The sequence below is a fragment of the Vicia villosa genome, unplaced genomic scaffold, assembly GCF_029867415.1.
Source record: "Vicia villosa cultivar HV-30 ecotype Madison, WI unplaced genomic scaffold, Vvil1.0 ctg.000262F_1_1_1, whole genome shotgun sequence".
Classification (NCBI taxonomy): domain Eukaryota; kingdom Viridiplantae; phylum Streptophyta; class Magnoliopsida; order Fabales; family Fabaceae; genus Vicia; species Vicia villosa.
Window position 1 is genome coordinate 515,138 of NW_026705111.1, and position 22,637 is coordinate 537,774.

At 34.7% G+C, this 22,637-nt stretch overlaps 1 protein-coding gene across 3 annotated transcripts; it reads right to left on the reverse strand.

The window, feature by feature from the left end:
• Nucleotides 1-652: 652 nt before the first annotated feature.
• On the reverse strand, nt 653-21,526 carry LOC131626137 (piezo-type mechanosensitive ion channel homolog). Of its 3 annotated transcripts, none has more exons than XM_058896966.1 (21): nt 21,139-21,526; nt 20,183-20,263; nt 19,791-19,950; nt 19,522-19,679; nt 18,878-19,034; nt 18,577-18,763; nt 17,041-17,156; nt 16,474-16,558; nt 15,351-15,566; nt 15,091-15,265; nt 12,779-12,907; nt 12,137-12,310; nt 11,731-11,955; nt 10,077-11,558; nt 7,388-9,867; nt 6,085-6,480; nt 4,096-4,254; nt 3,061-3,564; nt 2,771-2,912; nt 2,491-2,635; nt 653-2,373 (listed from the first exon to the last, which is right to left on the reverse strand). In XM_058896966.1, exons 1-21 carry the CDS (start codon nt 21,185-21,187, stop codon nt 2,238-2,240), a joined length of 7,356 nt encoding a protein of 2,451 aa, XP_058752949.1. In that variant the 5' UTR covers nt 21,188-21,526; the 3' UTR covers nt 653-2,237. The 3 variants fall into 3 exon arrangements, with proteins under 3 accessions (XP_058752949.1, XP_058752948.1, XP_058752950.1); XM_058896965.1 differs by having other exon boundaries at nt 15,091-15,271; nt 21,139-21,525; XM_058896967.1 differs by lacking the exons at nt 653-2,373; nt 2,491-2,635; nt 2,771-2,912; nt 3,061-3,564; nt 4,096-4,254 and adding an exon at nt 4,838-5,956 and having other exon boundaries at nt 15,091-15,271.
• Nucleotides 21,527-22,637: the final 1,111 nt, after the last annotated feature.

The following is a 22,637-nucleotide window of genomic DNA, read 5'->3' on the forward strand; positions in this document are numbered from 1 at the left end:
ACAATTATTTCATTTCCACTCTCTTATTTCCAACAATCCTAAACAACAAGGTACACACAATTTTGAATTTTACAAGAAGTTTGAAGGTGTAAGATGTTTATCGATTATAAGAATTGATATTCTATTTCAAGTGTACAATTCTCAATATGGTATACAAGTGCTCAAAGAATATGATGCTGAAACTTCTTGGACTGTTATGAAAATTGTATGCAGCAAATTTCAATGAAAGTTTAGGAGACAATGCACTTGTGTTTGAAAAATGAGATGAAGAATGTATTTGAATTGTATTGATTTGAAATATGCACTATTTATAGGAGTATCAAACCACTTTGAATGAGTGCATTTTGTTTAAACAATGCAATTTTTAAAGGTGCAAAATCCAAATGAGTTTGAATTAGAAAATATATGAAAAAATTAACACAAATGATGTAACGGGTTACAACTGAAGCGCTGCCTTAAAAAAATTTGAATTCTACGGAGGTGTAATTAATTAACCAAAATGTGTTAACCAGTTAACACATTCAAAACTAGCCACTGGATAGCTTTTATAGATCATGTAACTCGTTAACCAAAATATGTTAACCGGTTAACACTGTCCCAAAAAGAAAAAAAATACTTTGAAAATTATTTGAAACTTAGTGGCAATGAAATTTTAAATGGGTAATGCATATGTATATATGTATGAATATGTTGAGATATTTTTTAGCACAAAATATATATTAACTCTTGATCCATAGCTCTTTATACATTGATATTTTGCTCATCCGTTCTTGATACACGTCGTAACCATGGTGGTCCTCACGGTAGAATCACACAAAGTTCTCTTGTTTGGCATCAACAACAATCACAGCAGCAATATCCCTATCACCAACAGTGGGGTTGGACTCCACCACCGTGGACCATGCCTATGTGTCTGTATCCTACTTCTCAACAGACTCGCCCTTCTTCCCCTCCCCATCAACAGGGCATTCTGGGCCAGTGTCCTTAGGCTTACACTGCCACTGTTTCACCGGCGTCCATTGACATAGAAAACAATAAGGGATGAAATGAGTGAACTTTACCTTAAATTGCAGCTTCTTTTGCTCCCTTTGATGTGATAAAATCCAAGAATGTTGGTTTGGAATCGAAAAGTTGGTTGAAAATGAAATTTCATTTTTAAGGATTTTTGATTATGGAGGAAGTTTTAATTGTGAGATAGATAATCATGCAAGGTGGTATATATTCAATTTTCCGTTGGAGATTTACAGAGATACATCTCCGAAAAATATCACTGATAGAGTATGAAATTTTCTAAATGAAATTGTTGTGAAATGGCTTCAGGGGTCTGTTAGGAGATGTATCTCCGAATTAACCTCATAAATATTCGGAGTTGCATCTTCGAACTAAATTTTCTTTAAAACTGGTAATTAGTGCGTTCGGTGATGTATCTCCGAATAAACCAAAAAATATTTTAGAGTTTTTAGAGATGCATCCCACTCCATAAGAGTGCAAAGAGAAATTTCCTATTTATTTAATATTTATTTACATGATCCAAATACAAAACACCAAAACCAACTATCTCCTTCTCCACGTCTCCAACTCCAATAGAAGGAGAACACGAAGAACATCATAAGAGTATACCTGAGTTTTGTTGAAACACGGCCTTCTATTTTCTTAAGACATATTAACTAAATAATGTATACATTTTACAGAAAACATGCCACTTAAGGAGTAGCAATGTAGCATTACATATATAAGCAAAACAAATGATTTTTTTATGCAGCCATATTTACACTAACCACACAAAAAGTTATAGAACATAAGCATCAGGTAAATAAATGATAATTAATGAAAATATGAATTTAGATTGTAATTTGTGATAAATAATCAACCAGTATCACATTTACCTTAATAAGCAAGATAGTTTGGTTTCATTAATCCTAACCTGCCTTAAGCGCATATTCGACCTCAACCTATTCATGATTAGAGCATGACATAGCCTGGAATCAGAACCATCAGTAAACCACGTTCAATATATCTATCACCTGTAAGATCCCAAGTGACTCCTGATAGTTTGTAAGTGGCCAGCTCCATACAGTAAAAGATATAATCCGAGAATGATATAGTTGAGCGGCCTTTACATGTTTGTTGTCTTCCTGGTTTGCCGTTTCCATCTGAGAGTTAGATCATGCTCAATTATCAATATTCTGCATGTTGATGCACCGGGAGTCTGAAAATCGCGTATTTATTCCAAGAAGTTATTCAGCCTGGGTATACTCTAATAACATGTGTGGAGAGCGGTAGATTTTAACAAGCGTCCAATACAGAATCTCTTCCACTTCAAGCTCTCCTCCTGCTCTTGCAGCATATATATCTTCACATATTGCCATCAATCTACATCAATAAACATATTATAGAAATCATCAGAACCCGTTCATTTAATTTCCCAATAAAACAGAAGGGATCCCATTGATGACCATTCATTATAATATAGCTAACTGTTAGGGGTACCTGTCACAAGAAGGAAGGTTCTCAAAAGGAATTCTCATCCGTAAATCAGAGCATTGTAATCTGATAAAACGTCCAACTGCAAGCACAAAGGTGATATAAAGTCCCCAGATGCTGAACTTGCTTAGAGTTTCACCGATAATGCCCTCTAAAGCAGCAAAGAGAATAGATAAATTGGTATTAGTTAAGATATTTGATCATATCTTAGAAGAAAAGAAGTTCTGCCTCAATTCGTGGATATCGACAAGATAGGTAGTTGTAGTAAAGCTTCGGTTGAACTTACGAGGGGTCTCTTCAGATACAATTATAGCCATTGGTCCTGGGAACTTCCCACATCCGTGGGAATCTGAGATGTCGAGATCATAGAAAGACCACCACTCTGGATCCCCGCGGTTAAGGACAAGATCCCCACTAACCAGCTCCACCTGCAAAGACGTTATGCCCGTTATGATCTGAGCCAGTCAGTAAATGAAGTAGCAGTTCAATTAATAATACTAGGAGCATTTTTTTGGTCTTAGATTGGATATTTTGTTCAAGCCTAAAATTAGGTCAATGTAAGTTAGACATACATACCGACTGTTCCAGAGACCGCACATCTCCAGACCCTGTGACCCGAAAATATCTAGGATAAATATTGTATACCGGGAAACTATTGGAAGTACCATTGAAGACTCTGGCCACTTCATAAGATGTGGGAAGATCCTGCTCCTGTATTGTTAATTCATATTTCACTACTTCCTTTCCTTTAGGCCTATCTCTGGTGAATTCCCAAAAGAAAGTAATGTCCATATTTGACCCAAGGGACTTCATAAATTTAGCCTGCACAACAGGTGGGACATGCCACAATCTACTTGCATCTGATTGGCAGCAAATTAATTGAATGTCATTGTCATTGTATGCACTAAGATAACCCAGAGGATCCAAACTTGTGCGAGCTTCAAGCCTTTCCCAAGATATCTTTTCACACAAAGTAGTCTCAAACAATGTCAACCTCCCACTTAATGTCTTTATATCAACCCGAACACTGGCATCTTTGATTGGGTTTGCAATATTTGTTGGGTTACCACTACTGTACATCTGTCCAGAAAATGTAACTTTGAAGAAATGATGCAAAGTGAGAGTTCAATAAATAATTTAGGGGAACAGTGTCCGATATTACTGTAGTAAGTAGCCACTCTATAATTGATGTAAAAGAAAATAAAGTAGTATTTAACAGCCTTTGGAAAAATATCAGAATGGCAGATCATGTCAGCCTTGGTATTTAAATTTGAAATATGTACAATTGCATTGTGAGTCAAGACATCTTAAAACTATAATCTAGGCTGAACCACTGAGTGCTACATTGTTCCCGAAAAGAAACACTGTGTTGGTTGTAGTCATGACATGTCCTATTAGGAAAAGGAGCAAAGATCTAGCCATATTTTCTACAATATGTGCTACACCAACTTTATCTCTAATGATATTATCTCGGGAGTCCTAAGCTTACTCTCATGGTGAAATTTTACCGCCCAACACTTCATCTCATACAACATTGTCGAAACAAAATGAGATTCATAGTTGGAACTTTTAATTTTAACAAAAAGATGATATTAGAAATTTTATTCTTACCAGCATTGGAGCCCATATAACACACATTAAAACAAAGAATAAACATATCCCACCGCAGAACTTTGTCATTTTTGTCTGCCTTTGTCCTTGTTGGTGGCTGGCTCTATTCAAAACCGCATCGCATTTGACAAGAAACAAGCTTGCATGAATATCTTCCAGCTAGAAAGAAAGTTAGATTGTTAAAAAGATATAAATGAGATAAAAACGCAAACTGCGTATGAGAAGTAGATAACAAAATACCAAGTCTACATGTTTAGCTGATATAGGAGTTATGAATCTAAGTTGTTCAATGAAAAACATCAATTTGCTGGAGTACTAATTTCATGAATACTAAGATACTTGTAACTGTTTAGAGTTCCACATCGGACTATATATGGCCTGAACATGTGCTTATAAGTGGAGGCAATTCTCACCCTACTAGCCGGTTTTGTAGGGTTGAATTAGGCCAAACCACGTTTTCTTCACAGTAACTATCAAATTTTAGCTCAGGTGCCTGTTTCTGAAACTATTAACATCCCACTATATTAAGATTTTGCTATAAAAAATTACAAGCCCATGAATGTATATTTCCATAATATGACAAATCTACAAAATCGGCGTAAGGTGAAAGGTCTCACTCTATAGAAAGAAACACACACAAATGATAAACGTATTTCCTTGATTTGGTAAATAATACATGAGGTATTTATAGAGTACAAAAGTACTATTAGTAAAAGATAAAAAAGGCATAATTGAGAGAATAGAATGAAATCAGTTAGATTGAATGCAACTGAATTGAATGATCTTGTTACATCACACAGTATTTATAGAGATACTGCTGTGCCAGCTCAGCCCAGAGAGTTTGTTATAGTCTAACAAACTCTTTCTAACTAACTCTATTTTACTAACTTAACTGTTCTCTTATAACCTGAAAATCAGAATAATAATTCTCCCCGTCAGAGGAATTATTCTCCCTATAAATGTTATGTCATAATGTGATAAATACACATAATGCTGAATTATTATTAACATAATGCTGCTGAATTATTATTTATATCTAGCTATAATGGGCTGATGATTTTGTGCTGATTTACTTGAAATTGAATAAATTCCAACACTCCCCCTTAAACTGGCATGTCTATGTCACTCATTGCAAGCTTGCTCACCATGTCATCGAATTGTCTCTTTGAAAGACTTTGTGAGATTGTCTGCTACTTGACTTGTGGTTATACATAGGACATACAAATCTCACCACAATCAATTTTCTTTAATTAAGTGCTTGTCCACTTCAACATATTTTGTTCTGTCGTGTAGGACAGGATTATTGGCAATGGAAATAGCTGTTTTATTATCTCAATAGACTTTGATTGGTTTTGGGCTAGAGATCTTCAATTCATTCATAAACTTTTTAATCTAATATTCCACAAAAACCATGGGACACGGAATGGAATTCAGCCTCTGCAGTGCTCCTGGCTTCAACATTTTGTCTTCATTAATAATATTTTTTAGTTGTGACGGCTTATTTTCAATGACTGCTTTCCTTCTTTGGTGCTACCCAGACAATTTTGGTATGCCAAAATTGTCCATCATGTAGTGACATGTTATAGTCCTCTTTCTAATTTCTATAATAAAATTAAAGCTTTAACTTAATTGTAATATAGATTAATGGAAGTTTAAATTATATCATAAACTGTTGAGAAATTGCTAGATTTTGTTGAGAAATTGCTAGATTTTTTTCTCAACATACTAAGTCAACAGTCCCTAATATTCACATTTCACTATTAATAATAAGACTCTTGGATTTATTTCAAAATGATATTTTCCAGATTTGCATTAGATGATCCATCACGGGCATTAATGATGTCCAAATGTTCTACCCCAACTGTTCAAGAATGGCAAAACAAGGAGCTCTATATTAATATGCGAAAGGCATAACTCATAATATAACAGTAACATAAATAAAATATTATCATAAAGAAAGAATATGGAGACTGTTGAGCACGTACATACCTTTAGCCAGTCATACATAGTCAAAGATGTTGTCGTGCAAGACCAATCTAGCACACATCTCAATTCATAGAGGAAAGGTATAGCTCGATAAAGTCGAAACCCCAAAACATAAACTCGTGAAACACTACTTGTCAAAAACTGCCTGTACAAAGTGCTTTTGTGTGGAATCCCAAAATGAATTTGCATTGCTTGCAAAACCAGTGAAATTGCTTTTGTAAAATAAATGGCACGGAGTGCTAATCTTCCAGAGTATCTGTGCAAAGGATCCATGTCCCAGGCATATTTCGTGATTGAACATGTGAAGAGAACAAGGTTGAATAAATAGAAAATAACTTTTCCTGTTGCAAATGAACAGAGGTATATAATTCGATCCAGCACGATCAAGAAAAAGACAACCTGCAAGAAACAAATTTTACACTGAGTAACTAGCTAGAGATAAGATTTTATTTTCAATGTGGCAGATTCAAAAAGTTGATATTCATTGGTCGAATGGATCAAGCAGTGGAATGTATTAAACTATGCATCTTATAAAAACAAATGAAATGGGTGAGAGTTTGGCATAGAAAGACACTACCAATATTTGAAAATTTATGAACAGAAGTTATGTGAGCCCTTGGAAGAAAAAAGAAATTAGCGGTCTTCTGGTGCTGTTTTTTCTTTTGGATATCCAAACGTCTAACCCCAACAACCTTTCAGCTCATACAACTTTTTTGTTTGGTAGCATGTTTATCGGTTTCTTTTATGTCTTCTGTTGAAAACTTGAGGTTAAACTTATCTGATACATTCCCCTAATCTGTGTTTATGAATCTATAATAATGTTTGCAATATTAATGAAGCATGAAGGAAGATAAATGTTGTCATCAAATAATTGAAAATTGGCAAACTTTGAACTAATGAACTTATAAATGCTTTCAACGTAAAAGGTAAGACTATGTTTGGATTGATAAAAAAGGATGAAATGAAGTGGAATAAAATCAAATAATACTAGGATTGATTATTTTGACTGTTTAAAATAGGAACGTCATTCCTTTGAATACTCTTTTTTTTCTTCCCCTATAATTCACAGGATAAGGGGTGAAGTGAAACAAGTCATTTTTTGTGGTGTTCCATAAAAAAAAAAATCCAAACAACAGTAATATTATATCCCTCTCCATTCAATTCCTTCATCATTATATATCCAAACATAGCTTAAGTTCCATCAACAGAATGATCAGCCAAGAGAAACCTCGTAATAGGACTTGCAATATCTGATACAATTTACAAATAAAGCACCAATGTTATAACGTCTGTGAGCAATTCTTACCATGAGAACCGATACAAAATCTTCTGGGAACTGATCTTCAAGCTGGTAGACTTCAAGAAACTCGCTGTTAGCTTTCATAACTGATTCATAAAATATAGCTATTAAGAAGAAAACAGCCAAATCAGCTCCAAAGATGTAGGCGTACAGATCAATTTCCCTTTTCCCACCACCAATGATGGAAATTACTCGATATGGAAACCCAATTTCTTTGAAAATACCAATGTGTTGAGCTTTCCGAATCTCATTGGATACATCCTCTGCTGGAGTTAATGAGCTGTACCATTCTTCAGCGGTAAACTCAATTGAAGGGGAGGCATATAACACCTCAAAAACAATAAGACACAAGTTTTCATTCTCTTCACTTTTTTCGATGCTCTGTACACGAACCCTACTTGCTGAGTGCAACTTGAAAAGTTTATCCTCCCTGCATCTTCTATTGTGCAATATCTTCAGTGACTTATTTATTCTTGATTCGATTTTCTTTGGCTGAATTCCTTCTTCAGGCCACAAGTTAACTTCCATAGACAACTGCACAAAGTACGGGGGTGTTTCTGCACCCCAAGTTAATGATCTCCAGTACCTACAGAGGCTTCTGACCAACCGTTTCAGTGCATTTTTCAGTGGTAAGAATAATCTCTGTAATCTATCTTGGAAGGTGGAGCACTGTACATCCTCTGTGAAGCTTTGATTTCTTCTCTTAAAAAAGTTGGATTCTGCAGCGATTGTCCAACCACCATCTTTCACAGTTATGGAGGTTTGCAAGAGAGTGAATATATATACTAGAAAAAATGGTAAGTTGTTTGTAACAAAAGATGATGTTATTTTTTTCGCAGGGAATCCCAATTCTTGAAGCAAGCTCATGCGGAATTCAAACTCGGTGTGTTGAATGATGATTTGATACAAATATTGAAGCAAAACGCACATCTCAGTGTAAATCAGCATAGTAACCCAAAATATGTAACCGGGACCAGTATTTTGACAAAGAGCATATAAAAAGAGAGCTGCTAGGTAGACCATAGAAAGTATACTGAAGGACCATAGATATATTAGAATAAAGCAGCAATAGCAAACAACGTCATTATTCGACCTCATTCGGGACCACATATAACGGAAAATAATGCCAATTTGAAGGCAAGCTGTATCAGGCACCGTATGATCATTAAGAGAGTGTATGGAAAATGTAGACTCCAGAGGGTCTGCACCAGTATTCAGATTCTCAATCTCATAGTACTCTTCATCATCAGATGAATCCTCGGTTGACTCTAGCTCTTCGCGTTCTATCTTCAGATAGTTCATTAGATTGCTAACTGCCATATTTCCAAGTGACTGCACCTGAGATACTCCTTTTCCTATGAAATGTACAGCTGAAACTAAAGCATTTTTCCTAACTCGAAGTTTATAACGATTCCTTATTTTTAAATCCAAATCACCATTGCGTTCAGTTCTATCCTTTACGCCAACAATTCCATGAGGTGAATCCATTGGGTGCTTCCAATATTCTGGTGCCAGTGACCTTGGAGATTTTCCACTCAATAGAGATTGATGCACATTATTTGGGCCTGTTGACTCGGTATGTATATCAAGATCTTTCTTCCAGAATTCGTTTTCCCTATGAAAATCTAGGGAAGAATTTCCTCTTTCTCGTAGGCCATCTATTTCGAGAGAAGCATTACTACAGTTTGCATCAGTGCTCATATTATGGAGCTGATCTTGAAGGTTTAGCATCTCTGATTTCATCTTTTCCACCTGCAAGCTTCGGGCATGCTTCAGCTCTGCAGTTTTACGTGTGTGCTGTAACTGAGCAGTCTTCCAAGCAGCTTTCTTCTCTTGTTGCCGCAGTATAGCACCGATCTGTTCTTTCTCAAGATATTTTGATACATAAACAAATTCTGGAAATGAGAACATGTATGACTGTAGTGATACTAACATGAATATGATGATTTCCACAAATGATGATCTTGATGTAATTCGAAAACCATAATCATATTTGTGAAATCCAACCAATTCATTTATCCGTCCTACGGAACCACTTTTGATCTCACTAAAGTCACCAACAAAAGGAGATTGATATGCAAGAGATAGGACGATAACAACGAAGTTGTACATCCTTAAGTACCTAAAGATTTGATTTCCTTTCTTTAGTATTTTTAGCCTCATTCGGAAGAAAACTAGAGCAAAACCAAGATAGCCAAAATGCAGCATGTCATATTCAAGAGTTCCGGTAATCAAAATTAATGAAAGAACAAAATCTAACAAGTGACAATAACCATAAAGCCTCAAGTGGTCAAGAATTGTCCAATATCCTTTTGTTTCAAATGAAAGATCACTCAGTACAGATGCAGACTTCCACTGCAACAGTATTTTCTGATACATCTCTAATCCAGTGAGAGTAGATGCCTGATCAGCCCGGAATTTGAAACATGAAAACATGAAAACCACATAATAGCTAATAAGCATACGAGGATCCTCAACAATAATTCCTGCAGTGAAGGCACTTAAAATAAATTATTAGGGAAAATTATCACGTAACAAATAGCAAAACTCTCCAGTCCTGACTTATAAACATTCTCTAGTGTCAAAAACAGGGTTTGGGATTGTTATACATGTGTTACATGTTTATCCACAAGACATATACCTGCTGTCAACTATCTAAACACACATAAAGAAACATGCATTAATGGAGAGATACCTAGCCAACATCTTTTGCAGTAACTGAAATATATATCTGATACTCGCCAACAGTCACGGCATGGTACTTGTTCGCCAATCTGTTGGTGTGTAAAAGCAAAATGCATCCAGATAGCCAAGTACTCAATAGTGATGATAGAAGCAAATAGAAAAACAAAAACAGGCCATAACTTTTTAATGAGTAGCCGATGTAGAAGAACACAAGCAGCAAGTGATGCTATATAGAGCAAGGAGATGGCATTCAACACAGCAAAGCTAGCAAGAAGCAAAACAATCATGTTGATTTCAAGACCAAATAAATTGAACATGTTCTCTGTCCAGAACTTCAAAGATACTTTTAAAACAGTCTTCTGCATTTCCAGCCTCTCTTTTCTCAAGAAAAGAAGCCGCTTTCTGTTCCACTTCAAGCTATCCTTTGAACTCCCCCAGAAATGCAAAAGTTGATTTTTTTTTACACCGTCTCTTTGCCCTGAATCTGCCCCTAGGGATAATACAGAATTAACTGTTGGCCATGAACGACTTCTTGTACCTCTTTTAATTGTTGGTGAACTAGGAGTTTCATTAGGACCTTCAACTGGACCGAATAGAGAACAAGGCTCATTCCATCTATCTCCGTTTCCGTTAACAACTTGCATCTTTTCCAACCAACGAAAAACATTGTATTGAAGTATACATGCTACAATAACCACAACCTTTCCCCTCAACCCTGACTCTAAACCTTTAAAACCAGGCTTATACAGCTGTAAACCCATAAGTAAGGATAACTGACAGTGAGCTTGACCAGGAAACATCTCAGCTTGATCTCCCCACATCTGGAAAAGATATTCCACCATTATAAGAAGTCCTGAATAAACTAGAAATACTTTTGCAGGGATCTGAGAAGACTTTGGTAATCTTGAGAAGTTAAGTAAACCAACAAGATACAGGAAACCAAATGCACTTATAGGTGATATAGATGCATAAAACAGGGCAACATATAGAATCTTATCAGTATGCCGAACCAACAGACGTCTGGTAAAAGGAAAAGGTCTTATTTCAGGTGCATCAGAGTTACTAGACCTAGAACTTTTGCTCTGCCTCCTTTCATAGCTATACAGCTGCATCACTACCAAAACAGCCAAGGGTTCCCAAATGTTTTGTAACATTGAAGCTTCTGGGTTATAGCCAAATGCAGTTTGAAAACCAATGATCCCAGGAAACCTCATCTTTGAGCTGGAAAAGACACCAACACTGTAAATTGAGAAAAACACAAATATAGCATACAATTTCATAGGAAACCAGAGATGCTTTCTTGTTTTCCCTGCAAGTTGTCTTCCACTTATCCACAGTAGAAGAAAGAATAAGTAACCAAATGAAGCATAGTTCGGTGTGCAAAGGTATACGCTGAGTAGAATTGTCAGGAAGGCAATGTATTTACCACATGACCGATAAGCAGAAAGGAACTTCTGTCTTATAACCTTCAAATATGATATGGTCTTCCTCTCTGAATAATTAATAGAATGGTTAGAATATTGACATCCACACTTCGTCTAAATATGTAACATAACTAATCAAGCAATGGAAGTATTATTGTCTAAACACAATAAGAAATGGATATAGAAAAATAAAATGATACGAAAATACTAGGGAATAGTCGGTATTTGCAATAGTTGTACCATGAGTTCCATGGCTTTCACTAGATCTTGGACTATAACCCGATAAACAGACAGGTTTGATCAAGCCAGCTCTCAAAATGTTAAACCCAACTGGTGGGCAAGATGTATGTCGCACAATAGCTGAAAATATAAGAAGTGTTTGAAGCCCGTGATTATGAATTGCACAGAAGCAGGCAAGAATCGATATTTTGAAGAAATCCATTGAATGAATATGATTAAGCATGCCTGCAACATTCACATGAATAATAATATAAATAAATAGAATGACTTTATTGAAGGAAACACAATTTAAATATGGACCCCGAAAACAAACAAATGTCCGACAGGCATAATGAAAGTATCTTTTTTCTGTTTATCGGCATAACAAAAGTGTATTTATACATTAACAAAAGAAGAAAATGTTTACCTAATTGTGAGAGAATTTGAAAAGCATATGAACCCTTCTGGTCTAAATTTTTGAAGATCAAATCAAGTCGAAGAATGAACTGAAGTGCAAATTGCGTCTCACATAAAAGGATAACAGCTTGACGTAATTTGCTGTTGATTGCATTGCTTAAAAGATAAATTAAAAAGAAAATCACTGCATGCAGAAAGTGTGCGCAATCAGTAAATTAGGAATACTGACACGGTTCAGACTATTCCAAAGACAACACTACAAAAAAGTTTAAATTTTATCAATGTCCAGCTAGTTTTAAACTCTCTTTTCTTTTAGCAGAAAAAAAGTTAAAGTGAATAACCAACGTTTTGAAAAAACTTATTTTTAAACTCTCAACAATATGAATAAACAATAAGTTGCAATTCACTATAGAACTTATATTATTTACTTTAATTAAAAACGTGAGTTATTTGACAGGTGGAACTGTGTGGTTCACTTATATTATAAAACACTAATTGGGTATCAAAATTATAGCCTACAAAACTGATGAGGTAAAGAGTGGATCCACCTCTCATGCTTCCAGAAAATACAGATAAGAGCAATTCCTCATTAGAAGTATATCAATAAACAGATTTATAAATAACATAAGAGGAATCTGAACATTGAACTTACTATAAACAGCATGAAAAAGACCGGGTCTTATTGCAATCAGAAATATCAATGTTAAAATTATAACATGTGAGCACTTGCGTAGTCCCCAAGCTATTGTAGCCACAACTAATACTGTCGTGTCTTCTTCCTCTAAAAATTTGACAACAGAAAGAAACAGAAAACAGTAAGATTTTTTATCCAATGCATACTTAAATTGTATTTTCTTATTGACAGAAAAAGTCTGATGAAATATAAGAGTATACCAAAATTTATAGGACACGTGAGCAGAAGCCAATGCACAATACAAAGTTAAATCGAAAGACTACAAAGAGACATTTAAGAACTCTTCATTTCCTCTAACTTCATAATAATTGCAATCATATTTTACAAACGATGGTTGAAGGATTAATATGGGAGCTACCAAATTCCTGGAAAACTGCAATGCCTATACCTATTTAACATATCTTCCTGTTTGTGATGTTCTCAAAAGTCACAATGGCAAAAATTAGCAGCATGTGTTGCTATGGCAATGGCATTACACGGACTATGATTCATGATAAAAAAATACATATTTTCTTCAAGGGTATAAAACATATAAATTGTCCAAGATGCTACTGTTCCAATTCGAAGAAAATAAGTGCCCAAAATCTAGAAATGATACACCATATGGACTAAACAATTTGTTGAAGTATATCAGAATCATATAACTGTTATGCAGCCATTACATAACACTTATTGTGCAGCAGTTACAAAGATTAATGTCAATAGAATTATTCTCAATTAATATCACGAGAAATTATTTCCCGTATTATTAAGTCAGATTAGTATACAGATTAAGCCCATGCAAGAAAGAAAATTGCATGGTTCAGCCAACCAGCTTGGTTGGGAGGCACTTTCTTCCTATCATTGGTCACAAATCGAATGGCCAGAATTAAAATCAATTGGTGTAGTCAGACAAGATATACCTTCAAGGAAAAGAGAAGGAAAGCTAAATCATAGGAGACTCCAAAAGTCCAGAAAAAGGTGATCCCAAACTCGAGAAATGGCATGGTTGCTCAATACCATGACTAATGAAATTGGAGAAATTTTTATGTACTATGCCTAGGAGATGTGGGATGTTGTGAAAGAAACCTACTCCAATGTGGACAACGTGTCTGCAATACTTGAAATCAAGAGCATATTCCATGATTTGTGACACGGCGACCTCAGTCACAAGTTGTTTAAATATTGAGCATAACAGGCAACAACTAGATATATATGATGAAGTTGAATATAGTTGCAAAGAGGATAAGAAGAAGTACAAATACATGGTGGAGAGAGATAGAGTTTACACATTCCTAATGGGTTTTAACATAGAACTTGATGAAGTTCGCGGAGAGATCCTTGGAATCAAACCCCTTCCAAAAATTTGGGAAATATTCTCAAAAGAGGGAGGAGAGCAGGAGAAAACTGATGTTTGTAAAATCCACTGCAGCCCCATCTATCGAAAGCTCTACAGTGGCAGCAAGGAGAAATAGCCCCATCCCTTTCAAAAGAAAACTCACCCCTCTGTGAGAAACCGGGCCAAACCAAGGACACATGTTGGACCGTTCATGTCAAACCCTCCGAGGAAAAACAGACCAGAAATCGAGACAGTAGAGGGAACAAAGTCAAGCTAATTCATAACTTATCTCTATTCAGCAAGGAGCAAATGGAAACTTCACAAAAATTTCTTCAACAAACCCTTGGTACAACTACTGTAGCACAAAAAGATAATTTTTTGCATGCTCTAAATACCAGCAAGAAATAAACAAAGTTCATGGATTATTGACTCAAGAGCATCTGACCACATGATTGGAGACTAATTCTGTTTAATAGCTATTCTTCATGTCAATAATTTTACAGCTCGAATAACTGATGGTACTCTTTCTAAGGTCATGGGTAAAGGTTCTGTCATTATTGGGCAAAATATTATCCTAAATCCAGTACTCTATAATCCCAAACTTGATTGTAGTTTGCTGTCCATTAGCAAACTTACAAAAGATTTGAAGTGCTGAGTTAGGTCAAACTCTAATAAAGTGTGTCACTAAATTAATACAAAAGATTTGAAGTATCTACATTTTAAGAAACCAGTATTTTCAAGATGGCAGTATCAGTAAACATGAATTTAAATGTGTTTCGTAAATGAATTTCCTCCCATGAAGACATAATTAGAAACTTGGCAAGCTAAACAGCTAAATGTTATCCAACTTCGTTAGCACATAACTTCACACAGGAGAATATGGTTAAGCACTGGGAATCATAATTTCACACAGTAGCTCGCGTAGTCAATTCATGCCTACTATTTTTCTCACCTTCCACAACAGATTCATCAGCTGTTAATTGTCTTTGATCAGTAATGCATAATAACACTGAATTGTTTACAAGATTGCACACGGCGACAAGAAAACCAAGACCAAATTGTGCAAGCAAATAGTATGCCGGGATAGGGTAATGCCACAAGCCTATAGTTTCCCATATCTTCATATCCTGCAACTGAGGAACAGAATAATAACAACAACAGAAAAAGATTTTAGTAGATTTCTAGATCCCTCAAAGCCACTAGAAATTGTACCTTCCTAGATTTGTTATTGGAGGCAGTGAGCGCTACGTTGAAGATATATGTGCTAGCTGCCCAAAGAAGAATGAAAACAAGAAGCAAACCATTCAGTTGCTGCAATCGAAACATGGAAGGGAAGGCATACAAGATGTATCCCACATAAGCAAGCAACCCAAATGAGCAGAGACTTGCAAAGTGGAAACTCCAGAATGAAAGAACTAGCAAGGAAATCTGCCAGGTGCAACAATTAATGCAATCAATCAGCTTATAAAAGTTTTGCTCAAGTGTCACATATAGTGAGACTGGGCTCACAACTCACAAGTCACAAACTACGAAGCACTTTGTTATATGGACAAGAATCTTTGTTTTATGGACAAGAAATCAGAGTTTGGATTAAAATTTCAATAGATGAGATACTTGAGGACTATAAAATTCAATTTTTATAATTTAAAAAAAAAACTATTTTCGAGAGGGTGATAAAATAAGGAACAAAAACTGCAATTTAGTCAAATAACAATGTCAATATTACCATGAGAAAAATGAGATATTATAAATTTTAAATACTATACAATTGTATATCCAAAAAATTATAAATTCTTTTTTTATGGTCAAATGCAAATTATAATTTCTATCAACTACATTTTTTAAAAGGGTAGTAGATCTTTTTTAATTTTATTTTAACATTTTCAACACTATAAAGTATTAAAAGTATGTATACTAAGTATATGTAATTAACAAGATAATTATTCAAAAAGATTATAAAATTTATAAGAATAAAACTCATTTCATGGCCTTAATTTTTTTTAGTGGGGACAAGACACTACTTTAAGTGAGGGCATAATTAATAATGCAAAATAAATAAATAAAATCGTGGGGGCAGGTGCTCCATTCCTTCTTTGAGAATAATTGATGATGGGGACATGAAATCATGGTTATCGGTTGGCTAGTGAAAATTATTGGTAATTACCAATTCAAATTTCTCACCCTCGCACTCATATTAAATCTTTACCAAAGAAAAAAAATGGATAGGTGCCAACTCTTGTTGAAAATAATTTATGTTACTTCACTTGTTACATATATCAGGCCAAGTATGTGATGTGAATTGTACATGGGAATTTAGCAACTAAAGCATGCGTACCGGAAAGCCATATGCTAGAAAGTTAATACTAAACGTCTGAGAAATAGCTCCTTGCAATATGAAACTTCTATGCCTCATGCCAAACCTGTCATAAGATTAAAAAACCAAGAAATAAAATATTGCTTGAAACAAAGATAGAAGGCAATGAGTTTGACTAGATAACAGATAAAAAAGAAGGATTGAATAAACAATTATTTCGGTAAAGGAGAGTTCAATTTGAGCACATTGTTCTATGAGAAGCTTTTTAGCCAAGTGAAAGGAGCAATTTAAGTATTTCAACTTTCATTTAAAAAACACTTAAACTATTTTGCTTCAAACATGCAAAACAAAAAAAAAAACAAAAAAAAACAAAACAGAGGTAAAGTCCAATAAGGAAATACTATCATGAAGCTATAGGTCCTACTACCTGACTCTAGGCTAGATTCTCATCCCAATAATGTGTCGATCTTAAGGGACGGCATAGTGCTACAAAGCTTCCACTGTGGTGGGGGGTCCAAATAAGAATCAGACCCACTAATGATCGGAAAGAAAAAGGATCAAATGAGGATGTTGCATCTAGTTAATTACCTGTATTCATGAACAAAGAGAGAACGTCTTGTGGGAAGAAGTTCCTCTGTCAAATCATTTTCTCTTGTTGATGTGATGATTTTCATTTCGGCTAGCTCATTTCTGATCCAAGATAGCTGGAACAAAGGGCAAATGAAAATAGGTGACCTAGACTACAAGAGATTGTTACAAAATAGGGAAAATATCTCATAATATATCAATTGTATCTTAGAGTAATCAATAGACGGACTTAAGAAACGCATAGCTTTCTGTTGTTGTTGTATTCTTAATTTATAGTCAAAGCTCCCAAACGTTGTTCTTGGTGGATTTATTGAAGTTTTGCAACATTTGAAAGGAATTTCCACTAATCAATCAAGTGAAATTCTTTTAAGTTGTCCAACCAGCTCTTTAGGTTAATGATCATTCTAGCGATCTTGCTGAATTCTATTTCTACCAATGTTCATCTCTTTGACATTTTTGACCTCCATTGAATTCCAATAACGTCTTGTGGAGCTCATATTATATTTTTCTCTTTACTGGTTCATTTGTAACATGTTATGTGCATATCAGAAAGGTACAGATTTCTCCCATGCCCATTTAGGATTCTACTATTGTTGGTTTTCAGAGCAATGCAACATGACTTGCAACATTGGCTGCGCTCCTTTAAGAACGTTTATTGAGAAATCTAGTATGACTAAAGCTAGTCTTGCACCAATTTGGCAAAAGATTTAGAAATTCCATCTATAGGTTAGTCTTTCAAAAACACATTTTATTCCTTGAAAGTGCAAGAGTCCATACACTCTGATTAACTAATTGTGTTGAGAATCCCACATCGACTACCGATATAGCCTAGGTTATGGATATAAGGCTAAGTAAATCCCCACCCCACGAGCTGATTTTATGTTGAACTAGGTCCTAAGTCCAAATTATGAAATGGTATTGTAGTCTATTCTAGATTTATTATTGGTCAAGATCTTTGTTATTCCACCTGCAATTGTCCACATTCTAGATGTCCAGTCTTATGTATAGGATGTGTTGAGTTGAGAATATCACATCCAACTAGAGACATGGCCTAGGTAAGGTTCATAAGGCATTGAGCAATCTCCACTTTAGAGGCTGATTTTATGGGATTGAGTTATACCCTAAGCCTAAACTCAATGTATATTCCCACCCACCCCCTTACACATTGGTAAGTAATACCTCCGAAGTCTGAACTCAATTATAAGCAAGAAAAAAAAAAGCGTCTACATTTGTTGGACTCAAATATAAGCAAATGTCAAACTAATTTGTCCACATTTGATGCTGTTATTTCTAAAATAATCTTAAGTCTTTAATGTTGTGAGTAGATGATCATTATAGTTAGAGGTTAGTAAATGCACTTCCCTTTTTACATGAAAACAAGAAAATTAAATGCAATTAACTACTATCTTAAAAAGTGTGAAACTATTTATTTATGCTTATAAATGAGTCCAAGAGTAGTATTTTATATGATACAAATATTGACTGCTTTTTCAACAGTAGAACAGTGTTATTTATAGGAGCATTATCTATTCTTACCATAATATAGAAAAGTAGAAGTGAAAGAACAGAACAAACTTCTGACCATTCTGACTTTGTAGAAAGTTTGAATAGCCCAAAGTGGTAAAATATGGACCTAATGTTCTCTGGGAATTCAATAGGAAGTTGGTATACGTACAGCAAAATGATATTGAAGCCAGCATAATATAGAAGGTATCTCCACCACCTTCAAGTTCATAAAAACCACAAACCATTGAACCAATTAAATTCTATTTGTAATTTATACTGGAACAGTAAAATAGTACTATCATCTTTTTTTGCTTGGGGAGGAAAAGCTTACCGAAAGATACCTATATAATTGCTTGTCCAAGACCAATCTACTAGCCCTATACTGCTGCAAATGAAAAAAGGTAAGGAAACCCAAGATGCATGACTAATCCCAGCAATTAGTTGTATAGCAGGCAACAATAAAAGACACAATCCCTTGAGATGAGATCCTGCAACCCAAAAACCAACACTATCTATAATTATTCTGTAGAGACAGAAATCAGTTTGTTATATTTATTAGTGTTAACAACATCATGCAACCAAATAAATTAATCATTTTAACATAAGAGCAGATGATAATCTTTTAATAAAAAAAAAAGTGAGGATTTAAATCTTAACCATTTCGGAGAACCAGTCATCCTATTATTTCTAACAGTGGTTTTATGACAAATCTCGTCTCTATTTCAAAACATAAATTTTATTGAAGAAAACAAATCAAGTACATAAAGAGGTCAGCAAAACCACCCTTGAAAACAGAAAAAGAAGACAAAAAGGAAAAGAAACAGCCTAGAAATAATAAAGAATGCAAGAACAAGCCTTTGTATATCAGTGATGGTGAGTCCCTTGAAACAAACATGGGCAAAAGATGGAGATGCCATAAACAAAACTCCATCCCAAAGCAAGAATAAGGGAAAAGAGATAAGTTTTACGACAAACCTATCGGCAGAACGGAAGAGCATAGATGCCCTGAATAAAAATTTCTCCATGCCTCTTGACCACATCCATTTCCATATATTTCAATTAGAGAAAGAAAGGTTGCTAATACTTGCACGACCAAAAAATAGTCAATAGGCAAAGTCCTCCAAGACTGCACTCTGCAAAATCATTTCATACAGCATTTGTAGACTTGTAGTATACTCTGAGTGGTGATACACTGAGGGAGGGAGGGAAATCATAATATACAAAGGGTAAGAACAAAAAACTACCTTATGAATCCAATTAGCTGAGCCCACTGAGCATCAGCAGTACTCCACTGATCCCCCTCGATGGCCAAAACAACATGAAATATGGCATGTGAGAGCAGCGTCAATGAGGATAGTATAAGAACAGACCATGATATCAAAGATTGTTGATGCAAACGAGACCCTAATTTGGAGAAGAAAACAAGTCATGAAAATATAACAATTATATCTGCAGTTACACCTAAAGTATAACAAAAGCACTAGCAAGTGGTGAAAGGGTAGAAACAGAATCGTAAATGTAGCTCATGTAAGCATCACTTAATTCCTGATAGGACACCAAATATTTAAGTTGTCAGAAAAAGGCAAAAGACTCTCATGTTATTAATAGATACCAAGGATCAGAGCAAGCATCCCACCTTTTCTAGGAACAGTGTACTGAATGTATAGGAATGCTACTAGGTCAACCAAAGACATCAAACTCCAGTTAAGTATAGATGCTGCATGAAAATGTCAAGTGCAATTTAGAGAGTAGAAGTTGATACAAAAAGCAAAGTAACAACGGTGGATAGCCAGCCTTACAAGGAGCTTCATGTGATTTCAAGCAAACCCATTCAAACTTTAGATGGAATTGCTAGTATAAAGTTGTAAGTTGTAACTATAAACAAGTGTTTTATAAGTTGCATCGGCATTGTCCTATACAACCAATGTGACTGTTTGGGTAAAGAATGGTATAATCATACTTGATCATTTCTAATAAAATAAAACCCTAACATCCTAAGTATGGGTTTTTAAATATACACCATTAAAGTAAGAAATAAAGGGTTGTGTAAATGTGATGTGGCCACAAAATAAGAGAGAAACTATCCAAAGTGAGTTGCATAAACTATTCATGTCCATTGGAGATGTTCTTATGTACATGAAGCAAGTATGGAGAAAACTATAATGCAACTAACTAAAATTCCTCTCAAATATTCGAATTCAAGCTGCAAAACTTTGACACTTGAGATTGAAAGTGTGACATGTTGGACACCGGTATGACACAGACACTACACATGTTGTTATTAAATCTCATCAAGGTTTTAAAAAACTATATGTAACCGTGCAAACGGACGGAAGAGAACGGATACCAATACCGTTATTCACTGTTTTTATGATAAATAACAAATGCACACTGCGACAACCGCAATTAGTGTTGCAACACATGTATCGACCGAAAACGCGAAAGCCTATACGACAGCGGTAAAACCTTGCATCCCATCACTTCCAATCTTTAAAATTATTACTCGTGTGAGTATCATACAATTCAAGCGGCAATATCGAGACGCGTTAAACGTAATAATGTGAAGAAAAGTGAGGGATAATAGGATCAAACCTGTAAGGAGAATGATAGGTAGAGCGAATCCAGGTATAAACCTAATCATGATTAAACGTAATCACAATTTCATTTGAAAAAGCTAGAATCAGTGGTTACATCATAGTGTGGAGCAACACAAATCAATCTATAGAAGCCATTCCTTTGGTGAAACCCTGAAAATAAACGCGATTGAAGGCTTCGCTTCTCATGGCAATGCATGTGGAGAATCGAAAAACGAAACCGGATAATGTTGCCGTTGAAGACCGGAACGGAAAAGGAACGATGCGAGATTCGAATTGATGAAATGCGGATGAATGAGATTTGAGACGCGACGAAGCGTGTTCTTCGCTTACGCTTTGTTGATGAGTTGAGTTTCCCTTTCCCTCCTGAATTGGATTAACTGAATTTTCGTTACGAGAGAAATCAATAAAGGGTAATTTCGGTACTCTGATTCTTTTAGCTTTCTTTCTGTTTCTGTCATAGCATAGACGTGATCAAAAACTGGGAGCTGATTCAATGCGATATTACAATAATAACCCCTGAAATATATTTAAAAATGTTTTCTTGGAAACATTTTCTTATATTATAAAAATAAAAATGTTAGTTGCATTATTGTGGCCTAGTGGATGATGTTAATCTATTATCATGCTTCTGATTGGCATGATTTGTACGTTTGATTTGGTTTTAAGAGAATTTGATTTACAAAATGATTAAAAATGTGTCATTTGATTTGGATTAGATTTTCATATTTTCGTAATATAGTTCAAATCGAGAAATAATGAGTTAGTATAGATTGAATTGATTGAACATATTAGAAATAAATGTGCAAATATTTTTATAAAAATATCTAATTTACATCAACTAATTTATTATAATGATATAAAAATTTAGTATTTTCGGTTCTTCATATAGATTTTGAATGTCACAAATAACTTTTATTTTTTTCTTCTTAAGTTGAATATCTTATACTAGTTTCAATAATAATAATGGTATAAATTATACTCCCTCCGTCCCAAATTATAAGAGAAAATCACTTTTTAGATTCATTGAAGAATTAATGTATCTGGTCATTATATAGACCAAATACATTAATTATTCAATGAATCTAAAAAGTAATTTTCTCTTATAATTTAGGACAGAGGGAGTATAAACTAATTCTACTCCAATAAACGATCTTCCGAGTATAATTTTTTAAAAGAGAAAGTTAGATACAATTCTTTATGTATGATTTTTATTATTTACCCGTGAAAATATGACAATTATATAATTTTCTCCCAGACATATGCAACTTCCTTCTATTTAACATTAAGTTTTTTCCTTTTTCAAATATGTTGTCCAAACTAATTAACATTAAGTTTCATTAATTTGGTTCGATTTTGATCTAAACTAAAAAAAAATGTCCAACTCAAACGCCATGGTTTGGCTTGAATTATTAATTCGGACTTATCCGAACAAATGAACAACCCGAATGACTTGAGTCTATAAAAGATGGCCAAAACAAATATATGGATATATGC